Source organism: Heloderma suspectum, chromosome 9 (genome assembly GCF_057233095.1).
Source record: "Heloderma suspectum isolate Gila_16-S chromosome 9, 16-S_ref, whole genome shotgun sequence".
Classification (NCBI taxonomy): Eukaryota; Metazoa; Chordata; class Lepidosauria; order Squamata; family Helodermatidae; genus Heloderma; species Heloderma suspectum.
Window position 1 is genome coordinate 24910388 of NC_139466.1, and position 12771 is coordinate 24923158.

Consider the following 12771-nt stretch of genomic DNA (forward strand, 5'->3'; position numbering starts at 1 on the left):
AAAACAATTCAGTGTGGTAATGAACTCCAAATTGGGTGCATATTAGAGCAATTAAAAGCAATCTTTCCAACTGATAAAATTATTCTAATCAATCATTAAGACCATCAACAAAAAAAAAACTTAAGCAGGACTGGGCACAATTCCGACTGCTAAAATAAGATGAGCGGCAGAAGTCAAGAAGATGCTTCTGCTCCCTCCCCCACCCCCCCCCCCCCGGCAACCTCCAGCCTTTGTAGTGCCACACAGACAGATTCTGCTTCAGAAGATGCTCCATCCACCAAGGAGGGGAAGCTTCAATTATTCAACAGGGGGAAAGGGAAGAGCCATGGACTTCCTGTAAAGACAGACTGGAGCGGTCAGGGTGAAGGCTGAAAGTCGCTCCATTAAGGCACAGACAACGGCACGTTGATTCCAGTCACAAGCCTCACCGCAACGGGAAAATGTTTGGCCAGACCTGTCAAATCTCTTCTTTTGAAGGGGAGCCTCCAAATTTGGGGTGCTGATCTCCCTCTATCTCTCCCTCTCTGCTTTAAAACCCGATTCATCCCTCGATTATCCTGCTCAGTTTTCATCACTCTTGCGTTCTTTGACAAATCCAAAATAACAGTATTGCCAGTTAAGCTGTCCAAGACCATAGCTGAGACGTCAGCTGTGCGGAGAGAGATTCCCTGTGGATTGTGAACATAATGTACATTGATATCGGGTCTAAAATAGGGATGTGCAAAACTCCCAGGAGGAATTCCACTTTGGAATCTATTTTTTCCCAAGGTAAGATTACCACACACACACACACACACACACACACACACATCGGCATGACTGTCTGATTTTTTCATCCCATTTGCACATCCAAACGCCCTACGCTGAAACTATCAAAGACTCATTGGTGTTTTTGTGCATAATTACTTTCTTCTTTTTTGTGGGCAGAATTACTTTTAGTCAAGCTGCATTGTGGATTTGGGAGGAGGGGGGTTACGATGACCTACCCTCAATGCAGTAAAACTGCAAGGGGTAGTGATGGTGACCACTGGGAACGGCTTTAAAAGGGGGTTAGACAAATTCATGGAGGAGGAGGCTATTAATATGGCTACTAATCATGATGGCTATATGCTACCATCAGTATCAGAGCCAATATGCCTCTGTATACCAGGTGCTGAAGAACATGAGTGGGATGGTGCTATTTCACTTGTGTCTTCTCTGTGGGCTTCCCAGAGGCAGCTGTTTGGCTGCTGTGCGAACAAGATGCTGGATTAGATGGACCTTTGGTCTGATCCAGCATGGTTCTTCTCATGTTCTTAACCATGTAATGTTAAGGCACCTTCACCATTTAAGGCCAACACACCCCACCCCACCCCACTCTGGGTTTAGCAGCCTTCCACCTCAACTTAATCCATTGCGAACATGTTTCTTGTGTGGCAGTAAACAGCATTTTAATGTAAGCCTGCTGTATTTGCAGCCACCAGAGCTGACATTGTCTAGAAAAAGGCGAGGGCAGTGGGGAACACCACCCAGGTACTTGTTAGAGAGCTGTCAGGGTCCGTACAACCATGGCATATTTGCATATCTTATTCACACCTCCATGTAATTTACATAATATTTGCATGGAATACATTAAGGCATTTTGCACTTCCTCTGTGCAATATTAGGTGAGAGATTAGGAGGTAGCAGTTCTTATTAGAAAGCTTCGGAGATCTATCAGCAGTTTCAATTTACAGGTACCTCCACTCCATGATGAAATATTTGTTCGCACACAAAAATGGTACCACAGGGGGAGTGAGCTTTCAGTGAGTGAAGGGTTCTGGAAACACCTCATGAAATATTGGGATGCAGGACAATCTCTGCTGTCATCAACTAAGCCTCCTTGCTGAGTTCTGTGAACTCTAGACAGACAGAAATCATGCCACTGTTTATTTGTTATTGTTATAGATCATGACAGATCGTAATAAACTACTGGTAAAAGGAAAGAGAAAGAAAGAAAGAAAGAAAGAAAGAAAGAGAGAGAGAGAGAGAGAGAGAGAGAGAAAGAAAGAAAGAAAGAAAGAAAGAAAGAAAGAAAGAAAGAAAGAAAGAAAGAAATTTTAATGTCTAATACAGTCTTCCGCAACCTGGTACACTCCAATTATGTTGGACTGCAACTCCCATGAGTCTCAAGATTCTTAATATGTTCATGGCTTTCTAGCATTCTGAGCTCCTGAAGCACACAGTGTTTAGGCTTGGAAACAGTGTTGTTGGTTGCATTTTCCTCCAAGGAGCTCAGGGCATCCTCACAATGACCGTGCAAGGTAGGTTGTAGGCTGAGAGATGGTGACTGGCCCAAGGTCACCCAGTCAACTGCACGGAGATGTTAAAGTTGATCTCCCCAGTCCAGCTCAGATGCTATAACCACTCCTCATTGGCTCTCAGTGTACTGGCTCTCAGACAACATACCCCAGATAGGAATGTGTGAATCAGCAAAGCTCAGGCTCGCCAAAGTTCTCTGACTTCCATCTCGAAGCTCGTTCCAACTCAAGTCCATATCAGATTGCAAGCTTCATTGTTTTCTTTTTGCCTGAAAATCCATGCATATTTTCATGCATATTTTTCCAAATGTACACATCAATTGGGCACATCTTTGAAGCGTACCCTTTCTTCTCCCGCTGATGAAAGTGTATTTGTGTGCATTTTTCAAAAGCGTGCATTTTTCATGCATATTTTTAAAGGGTACGCATGCCATTGAACGCATTTTTTTTTAGTCTGCAAATCACATTGCAAGCTTGGAAATGTACGGACTATTATCGCAGATTGTGTCCAATTCCATGTTTGAGCCAGGGTAAATCCTGGGTAAATCCTGATTAAAAAAAAACTGAAATGAATTTCTCATACATCCCTAACCTCAGCAGCCAAGAGAACTAGACACTTACTTGAAACCAGAAACTAAGCATCTTTGAGATTTACCCGATGTATGTATGATCAAGCTGAAGCACCTCAATTAGGCTCACAAAAGCGACTTTAACCACACCCCCAAGATGTGGGTATGCTGTTTTTCTCCCCTTTCCATTGCATGCCATATCACCACCTATGCCATATCTCACTGCGGGTGAAAGGAGGGAGGAAATAAAGAGATGACACACAAGTAGTTGGTATAAAATGTGGACCACACTTACTGAAATTGACCAGATCTGTGAAGAGCAACCTAAGCAGGCAACTTCTCTAAGCCAGACTAGCCTGGCATTGTATCAGGCGAGACATTTGAGTGTCTTTGATCACCACCCCTCAGGACTGCCCAGTTTTGGGACGAGAGGCCTTCCCCTGTCACACACACACCCTCAGGCTGCAAAACTCCGAGTGGGTGAGGAGAGTTGGCCTCAAAGGTAATCCCTACCTTCCAACAGGGGCCGCAAAACTCTGAGCTGGACGCCTCAGGCCTTACCAGTCACCAGAAACGCTGCCTCCGAATGCTCACAACCCTACAGCCCACCAAAGATGCCCGCACATAACCGCCTATTTAAAATGTGACTAAATCAGCCTAGGTGATAAAATAAAACCAAAACAACCTAAATTAACTCCCAACCCCACTTACAGTGTGAAGTGGGGGGGGGGGGACGCATAGCCAAAGCCAATCAGACTATGAGCCAAAAATTCCTACTTGGCCCCCGAAAGGATGACCAGCATAACCCCCACTGCACACAGGGCGGGAGGGAGGGAGCCGTGCTTCGAAGAGGGAGAAGGGAGGGGCCCCTTAGCCTAACATGGTAGGTAAGCGCCCCCCCCAGTGGTGCCACTAAGGAATGCCAATGACATTCCACTTGTCCCTGCCTCCCCCCCCCCTGCAAAACAAGAAGGTACAACTGCTCTTCAGAATCCTCCCCCATTTTAAAGGCTATTTGCCAGACATCACTGGGGAGGGAGTGCTATTTTAGAATCCAAACACCCTTCTGGATTGATGGAATTAAGCCGCAATGATCTTCAGATTCTGGCCCTCCAAAGTTCCAGATGGTCACAGCATCCATTAGGCCATGATGACATAAAAGTACCATATTCCAAAGTTCAGATGTGAGCACCATTGCTTATGTAGCCAAAACAATACCATCCATGTGCCAAAGGTGGTATTAGCAGACTCAGGGGAAATGCGAAAAGTCTTGCAGAAGGGAGGAACCTGGGGGTGGGGGGACTGGACCTGGAGGGAAACTCTAAGGGTGCAATCCTATGTATGTTAGGCGGGGGGGGGGGAAACGTCCTATAATACACAGCTGCCTGTGGAATGCTGGGAATTGTAGGACTTTTCTGTCTAAACATACATAGGCTTGCTCCTTTACAGGCAGTAGTAACAATGCCAAGGAGTTAGTCCTACTCGGGGGGGGGGGGGTCCCTGCCAAGGGCTCTCCAAAACCTGCAACTGGCATGGATCTCAAGGCCTGATAGTCCCAGAGAATCTCCCTCTGTCCCCCACCCTGCCCCAACACATCACCACCTCCAATCAACTTTTCTTTTCAAAAGTCTTTTTCTAACTTATAGGAGAAATCATAAATGCTAAGCTATTTCAGAAGCAGTCTAGGTCTGGGAAGAATTTAAACTTCCACAGCACAGATCTATAAATGTTTAATTTTTTCATCTCTGCCCATAAGAAGGTTGTCCAGAAAATACATTATTGCAGAGGATGTCATTGCTCACCCATTAAGCATGGCTGGTGGTGGAGAATTGGAAAGTGACTGCCACAGACTCCCATTTTGAAGGTTTTGCAGGGTTAACTGAAGTCACTTTACTGAATATACCAAGAACGGAACTTCCAAGGATTCTTCTCCCCCGCTGCCACCCACATTTGGATGGAAAAAAACATGTTACCAGTTCAGTGGCCCCAGTGCTGTAACCACCTTGCCTCACTAAGTGGGGCTGCCAGATTTTACAGGTGGGGGTTTCCAAGAAATGAACAGAACATGAGTAGGATGGGCAAAAATGAGTAGGACGAGTAGGATCACCAAAATGAGTAAGACAGGTAGGATCACCAAAAAGAGTAAATTGAGTAGGATCCCCCAAAATGAGGAAATGCATCACCTGAAAAAAGGCTGGCAATTTGCGTAAAATGTGCATGTGCTAACTTCCAAATTAGAAATATCTACATTGATTATTTAACTCAAAATACAGCACATCTCACCATAGCAGGGAAGGCTGCGATCAGGTGAACTATGCATAGGGTGGCCACTTCCACATCATCAAAAAAGAGGAAATGCATCACTAAAAGAAGATGATAAAAAAGAGGACAGATATTTGCATATCATTTGGATGTGCTGATTTATGCATATAGATGCCATTTTAGAAAGAATGAATAGAAACACAATGCATCTCACCATACTGGAGGAGATTATGACCAGAGGAATCTGCATCGCCTGCTGTCCAGATGCTAACTGCTGATGGGCAACCATTAAGCCCCTGCTCTCTCTTCTAGCAGCTCTTGATCTTTAAACCAGACTCGGACTGGACAGTCCTTCGAGCAGAGGACACCTTCAAATAGAGGACTGTCCTCTGTAAAGTAGAACACATGGCCACTCTAAAATAGAGAGATTTCTTCATAGCCAACAGAAACTTCTACAAGCCCAGATTATGTGCATATTTAATGTCTATGAATGGTTACTGTCTGAAACATATATGCTAAACAAGAACAGGCATTTTAAATAGGGAAGCTGTTACCTACTTCTAGGTTCTGTACTCCTGGCAGAGAGAGAGAGAGAGATTCATAGAATAGTATAGTAGGGTTGGAAGGGGCCTATATGACCATCGAGTCCAACCCCCTCATCTCTAAGCTTTTTGTGAAGCCACATTGGCTTCTTCTGTTGTCTCCCACCTTTTGTTCTTGTTGGAATTGTTTGTAATTCTGCCTTTAGAATTTCCTTTTTTAAAAACTCCCACCCATCTTGGACTCCTTTTCTTGTTAGAGTTGCTCACCATGGGACCTTACTTATCAGTTTGAGAGAGAGTTTGAGAGAGGTTTTCGGGCATTGCTTGCAGATTGGTGGGGTTATCAAAAATGTTAATGAACTTCTGGAGGCGACAGAAAGCTGGTACGCACAAGACACCCAACTTGCTCCCAAAAATTTGAAAATAGAACAACTTCACACTTCTCTTTCCAAACTTGAGATGCGCACCCACTGTGGTTGCACCCACCTTGCTGAATGCTCTGCCAACAGATACGCCTTGAGCCCAACACTACATTGGTTTAGGCGGTATGTAAAAACAGAACTCTTTAATAAGAAAGCGTTCAGTTAAAAGTTTTAATAGCCCTTGGGTGCTATTGCTTTTTTTAGCCCTCGTGGCTAACTGCTGTTCTTACAAACTGTTCTTCTTGTTGTTTATTTATTTGGTTGTTGGGGGGGGGGAAAGGTTGTTTGACATATCGCTGATTTTGTCTCTTCGCCATCTTGAGTTCCCTCTGAGGGAAATGGGTGTGATACAAGCTTTTAAAATAAATTAATAAAATAAATTAATAAATGTAAATTCCATTTTAAATGTGCAATCTGCCAAAAAAAAAAAAAAAGCATGGAGTGCTGCTGTTGTGTGTTCCAGCCAGCCACACCCTTTCCCAGGACATTCCATTCCTACGCCCCCTACCATGTGCTTTCCTGTCCCCATCCCCACCATCATACCCCCAGCACTCAGTGGCCCTTGAGTATGTTCTGTCCTCATAGTGCTGTTTTGGGTATTTCTGCCTCCTTTATCCCCCCCCCCCGATTCTTTGTACTTCTTGAAACCACAGTGTTCCCCCAAGCATGTCAATACCTCCTTTATATTTCTCACTAGCCCCATTTTCGCTACATAGCCATCGTAATTCTCGCCCATTCAGTTTGTGCGCTCATGAGGAGATACCGTCCTGGTGGTGCCTGGTGGGGACTGCTGGCCCTACCATTAGGCAAAGTGAAGCAGTCCCCTCAGGCAGCAGATGCTGGGAGGCAGCCGCAAGGTGTTAGACCTGTGTCCCATGTATCCTGTCCCGTAAGTTAGCCTGCTGTCTTCAGGAACACTGAAGGATGCTGTCCCATCATCAGTGTTGAAGACAGGTTCATCTGCCAGTCTACTGCTGAGATAGAAGAGGACACCATCTTATTCTTCACCTCAGGCAGCCAAATCTCTCAAGCCTGCCCATAATGGCTCAGAATACAGCCTTTAGTGTCCTAGCACCCACTCCCTGGAACTCCCAACCACTTCAAATTATACAGGCACCAACCCTTCTGGGTTTTTGGCCCCCTGAAAACATACTTTTCCCAACAACAAATCCCAGAAAGATAATCTTGTCTTCAAGTATACAGTAATAATATCCAGTATTTTATTTCAATCTTATACTGCATTGCTTTGTACATCACTTAGAAATGGCATTCAATGTAAGCAATTCATATATAGAATTAAGTAGTTAAATCATTAATTCAGCATCTCAGTTCACTCTTAGTAGGTATGAGAATCAGAGCCAGTAGTCCTACAGAGAACATGCCAAGGTACACACGCCACAGATCACACAGGCAATGGGAGCTCCCCCTTCACAGACCTCAACTGGATTCTGCTTGGAAGAAGGAGGAGTTGCTGTGACAGCAAGTAATGAAGGCGTATTTCAAGAATGTAAGCCATGTCCATGGGTATACATTTCAAGTCATGCACACACGCATTCAGATGTGTGCATTTCATCAAAACTCTACACAATATTCATGCTATACTTAAACCCATATTTACACATCACTTCTCCATCTTTTCTGAACCTCATCCTGTGCAATCTAAGGGCAGTATCAAATGGTAGTCCTACATAAACTAGGCCCGTTCACTTCAATTGGTCTACTCTGTGTAGGAGTACCATTGGATACTGCCCTAAGGTTGCACCAGCCAAGTGAAGAAACCGGTTTCAAAAAGTTGACGAACGGTTCTGCAGCAGGCAGAATTGATCGCGTGGGACTTTCTGTTACAAGAAAAAGCATTTTGCGACGGGTCAAACCAACGTCATTTATCAAGTGGCGCAGACAAGACTTTCAAAACATCATGTCTGGATGAGAAATAGATGTGTTTCCCTTCTAAAAGTGTCTCTCTGTATGAATGGATGTGAATTTGAGGCCTGTGACGGAACTGGTGTTCAAACAGAAATGGTTTGAGAGAACTAGATCCTAGCCGGGCAAGCACTGGCTCCAAAGTGAATGGGCAAAGATGTCCAAGAGGGTAAGTTGATAAAAGTTGGGCAAAGATGCCCCAAAGGGTAAGTTGGACAAAGTCGGGCAAAGATGCCCCAGAGGGTAAGTAAAATACAGACAAGCAAGGATTCCTGCCACAATAGTTCTTCAGTGTCAGATCCACACCTGACATAAATAATAATGATGAAAGTGCCTCTGAGCATCTACTGAGTACATTTCTCTCATTGTTGGGTAGCTGCCATACCTCTGGGATGAGCTGGAAAGACTTCAAGAGTGGATAGCCCTCTCCTTTGAGAAATCAAGGACTCCTGGCAACTCCACTTCTCCCTGCATGGCTGCACATGGATGCCACCACCGCCATGTTTGTTAGAATTGTGTGACCTTTTCAAAAGTCATTACTTATACCACGCGCAAATGCTCATCAGCAAACACAGCAGTAGGGACATGGATCCCAACTTTTTTGGAACAAGACATTTCATACAACAGAGGCTGGGCCAACCATTTCATTGTGTAACATTGCTCTTAAGATAAAAGGTCCAAGCACTAGGACAGAATGTGTAGCCAAATGTAGGGTTGGTTGCTTGGTTCAAAGGATTAATGTGATATTCAGGAGCTGCTCCTTCACACAACCTTTTCTCTTTTTGGTTTTGGCTCACTTGTTCCCCTGGCTTCGAGGATAGCTTCCAAATCTCCTTAGGCCAGGGAATGTGTGGCCCTCCAGGTGTGGTTGGTCTGCAGCTCCCATCAGCCCTAACCAGCATAGCCAATGGTGAGGGATGATGGAAATTGCATTCTAACAACTTCTGGTGGGCCACATGGTCCCCATCCCTACTTCAGTTGTCAGCCCCATTCCCCAACATTCTTGCCAATCACCCCTCCTGCCTGTAGGCCTCGTGTGAACTTTTCCAGAGGCCCTGTCACTTCCTTCCCAAGAATGACATTGTTTTGGTCAACATCCAGTTGCTGATGCCTTCCCTCTTGATCAGACAGAATGTTCACAAACATTCCATGGTAGTCCAGTCAACAGGCTCGCCTTATGATGGGGAGGTGTAACAGGTCATGACCCGCTTCGAGCTTCTGCGCTCTACAAAAATCACATGCGGCATTTGTAAAAACCAACACAACCTACCTTGTTCAGGTACCTGAGACCCCATAGAGGTGACACTGGTATTCAAAACATCATTGACAGTGGTGTCACAGTACAGGCCACGCTGGACATCATGTTCACTGTCAGTCTGGTCACTTTCTTCGTGCCCACTGTCCTTCAGGCTGTTCCCCTCCAGATCTTTGAATGTCGAACTGCTGGATGGAAGACAGAAGGGTGATTTACTATGCAGAGCCAGGTTTAAGAAATGCTGCCCCTCGTCCCACTTGGCCCAGAGGGTGTCATAAGCCTCAGGCAGGATCTACAACATTGCTATTGTCCCATGGGGAGAAAAAGGGCTATCTCAAGAGGGGTTTTCCAACACAATCAAGAAGCCAAACCACCCACTGATCTTAACGCTTGGCATACAACAAGGCAGCCAGAATTCCAGGCAGCCCCAAGGTGTACAGAAAATTACAAGAGATTCTGGTTGGTATCCTCCAGCGAGCATAAGCAATTTTGTCACTTGTGGAGCAAAGCGATGACAAGGAGAGAGCTTGAGCAGATCACAGCCAAAGCTCTGCTACAGGCAAGTTCAGGGGGAGGCACAGGGGCACCTTCTCTGCAAGAGGAGAGTAATCGGAAGAGACAAAGTACAACGGCAATCCAACCTCTTCAGCTTAGTGTGACACGTACAACTCTGAACTCCTGCAATAGCACAGAAATAGAGGTCTCCCGTGATGGCGGGCAATGTGTGGCTGAACGCTATTCGGTTTGTTGAAGTGCAGAACTCCCAGGCTCAGTTGCTAAATACACAGGGACACCTAACACGACATGGCAGCTGAGGGAGGAACCCACAGAACTGATGCAATATTTAAAAACACAGACACCCTTTCAAAGCAGTGGAGGCTGGTGGCTCTGATGTCAGTGGGGTGGTGAATCCGCTCCGGGTTTCAGTCAGAACCAGCCAGAACGCTAAAGGAGCGATCCAAGGTGATGAACCCATTTGGGGGATTGGGTTCAGCTTCTCACCTTGGATAGCTTATTTAGAGTTCCAGCTGGTTCGGACTGAAACCTGGAGTGGATTCGCCGCCCCACTGACATCAGAGCCACCAGCCTCCGCTGCTCTGAAAGATGTCCTCCCGCAACTTGAGGGGAACAGGACAGCTCTCAAGCCTGCCGTCAGTTTGGAACAAGCGGCCTGGGGAAGGGCAGGCAAGGAATTGGACCCACCTGCAGCCGGACAGCTCTAGCCAAAGGAGGGAGCCAGCCATGCCAGCCCAGGAAAGCAGAGGTAGGGGCTGAGCTCCAAAATACAAAACCACCCTTTTGAACCCACAGTTTACTGCCCCAACATCCATTTCACGGAAGGCAAACTGATGAGGCTCGGAGACAAGTCGCTTGGCTGAGGAACAGCGTACAAGGCAGCGGTGAGGGTCTGATCCCCGAATGTCAGATCACATATTTGCCCAGGCAAAGCACAACAAAATGCCAGTTTCACAGAAGGTGAACTGGCAGTGATGCTCAGAGAATCACACACACCTCACACCAAAACCAACACACACACACACACACACACAGAGTGCTATTCCCTAAGAATGTCTCCAGGGCTTTATTTCTTGGAAATGAAGATGGCACTGGGGGCTTGTGCTTTACTTTGCAGCATGTCAGCTTCCCATTAAAAGAGAAGATTAATTTAAAACTTTAAAAATAGAATTAAAAATCAGAGGGGGCTGGCAGGTGCTAAGAAAGGTGTCTGTGGGTACAATGGTGCCCATTGGCACCACACTGGAAACCCCAGTACTAACAGAACCATGGGTCTGGAAGAGGCCAGTAGGCAATTCAATCGAATACACTGATCCAAGGCCAGATTTTGTCATGCACCACCCCGTCCCAACACTCACAGGTTAACTTACATAATCCAGACAGTGATCCATAAATACAGGACACAACAAGGCGGGGAGCATCATTCCAAGGGGCTCCACAGCTCTCAACTTAGGCAGAAGCCCAAGGCTTCTTGCTCATTCCAACTTGGAAAGGAAATTACTTCCGAACCACACATATGGGAGACAGTTAGGGCCTACCCAGGCAGTCCCAATAAAACAGGATACACTGCTCTCGTGCTTCCAAGCCCTAATGTACCAGTCTTCAATCCGTGCTGGCACCTCAAAGGTATACATTTAAATGTGTTTGCTGCACAGTGGAACAGGAAGCTGCTGAAGTAGAACTAGAGTGGCCAAGTGTCCTCTATTACACAGGACAGTCCTCCATTTGAAGGTCTGCCAGAAGACCATCCTCTGTTCGAAGGTGTCCTTTATTTGAAATCCGGTCCTGACCAATTCCAGTTTAAAGATAATGAACCACAAGAACCGCTACCCATCAAAACTTAACATCTGGACAGCAGACTGAGCAAGGCACACAAGTCCCCGGTCACAATCTTCTATACAGTGGTAAGATGTATTTATTTCTATTTAAAATTATAGCAATTATTTCTAAATTTGCATCTATACATATAAATTAGCATATGCACATGAGTCATCACTTTAAGAAGGATGCAGACAGACTGGAGAGGGTTCAGAGGAGGTCAACGAAGATGATCAGGGGACTGGAAACAAAGCCCTATGAAGAGAGACTGAAAGAACTGGACATGTTTAGCCTTGAGAAGAGAAGACTGAGGGGAGATAGGATAGCGCTCTTCAAGTACTTGAAAGGTTGGCACAGAGAGGAAGGCCAGGATCTCTTTTCGATCATCCCAGAGCGCAGGACATGGAATAATGGGCTCAAGTGACAGGAAGCCAGATTCCAGATGAACATCAGGAAAAACTTCCTGACTGTAAGAGCAATATGACAATGGAACCAATTACCTAGGGAGGTAGTGGGCTCTCCCACACTGGAGGCGTTCAAGACGAGGCTGGACAGTCATCTGTCAGGGATGCTTTGACTTAAATTCCTGCATTCAGCAAGGGGTTGGACTCAATGGTCTTATAGGCCCCTTCCAACCCTACTATTCTATGATTCTATTATCTTTTGTCCTATTTGGGGGAAGATGCATTTTCTCTTCTTTTTTGATGATTCATAAGAGGCCACCCTATGTAGAACAGCCTATTAAACCCCACCACATGCTTGCTTTTGCTTGCCTAAAGCTCCTCAGTAGATAAGGGCCTAAACAGAAGGAAAATGGAGGGTTTTAACTATCTGTTTTGGTCAACAGCTCTCTTTCCCCCACCTAAACTCTAACATGAAAGCTGTTTTGGAAAGACATGGACTGGGTTCCAACAATCCCTGCAGCTCACCATGGCTTATTTAAGCCACGGTGGGTTGCAGCACATACCCATAGCCATTTTGAATATTCAACCCTTGGCAAGGAGTTGCCACATTTCATTGTGTTGTCCAAACCTGGGCCACATGGTTTGTTTAAGGGGGAAACAACCTTCAAATAACCCATGGCCTGTCAAGGGTTGTTTGCCCCTTAAACAACCCCTGCCACCCGTGTTTGAATGACACAACACCCCATGGCAATCCCCCGCTGGGGGTTGAATATTCAAAATG

At 45.7% G+C, this 12771-nt stretch overlaps 1 protein-coding gene across 2 annotated transcripts in view; it reads right to left on the reverse strand.

Moving 5' to 3' along the window:
• PCDH19 (protocadherin 19) overlaps window positions 1–12771 on the reverse strand; it is a 167006-nt gene that overhangs the window by 59058 nt on the left and 95177 nt on the right. The window contains exon 4 of one of the 2 annotated variants that reach the window (XM_084813819.1): window positions 9268–9440. In XM_084813819.1, coding sequence (XP_084669945.1) covers window positions 9268–9440 — 173 coding nt within the window. The remainder of the gene's footprint in view (window positions 1–9267; window positions 9441–12771) is intronic. The other variant, XM_084813821.1, reaches the window with a different exon arrangement.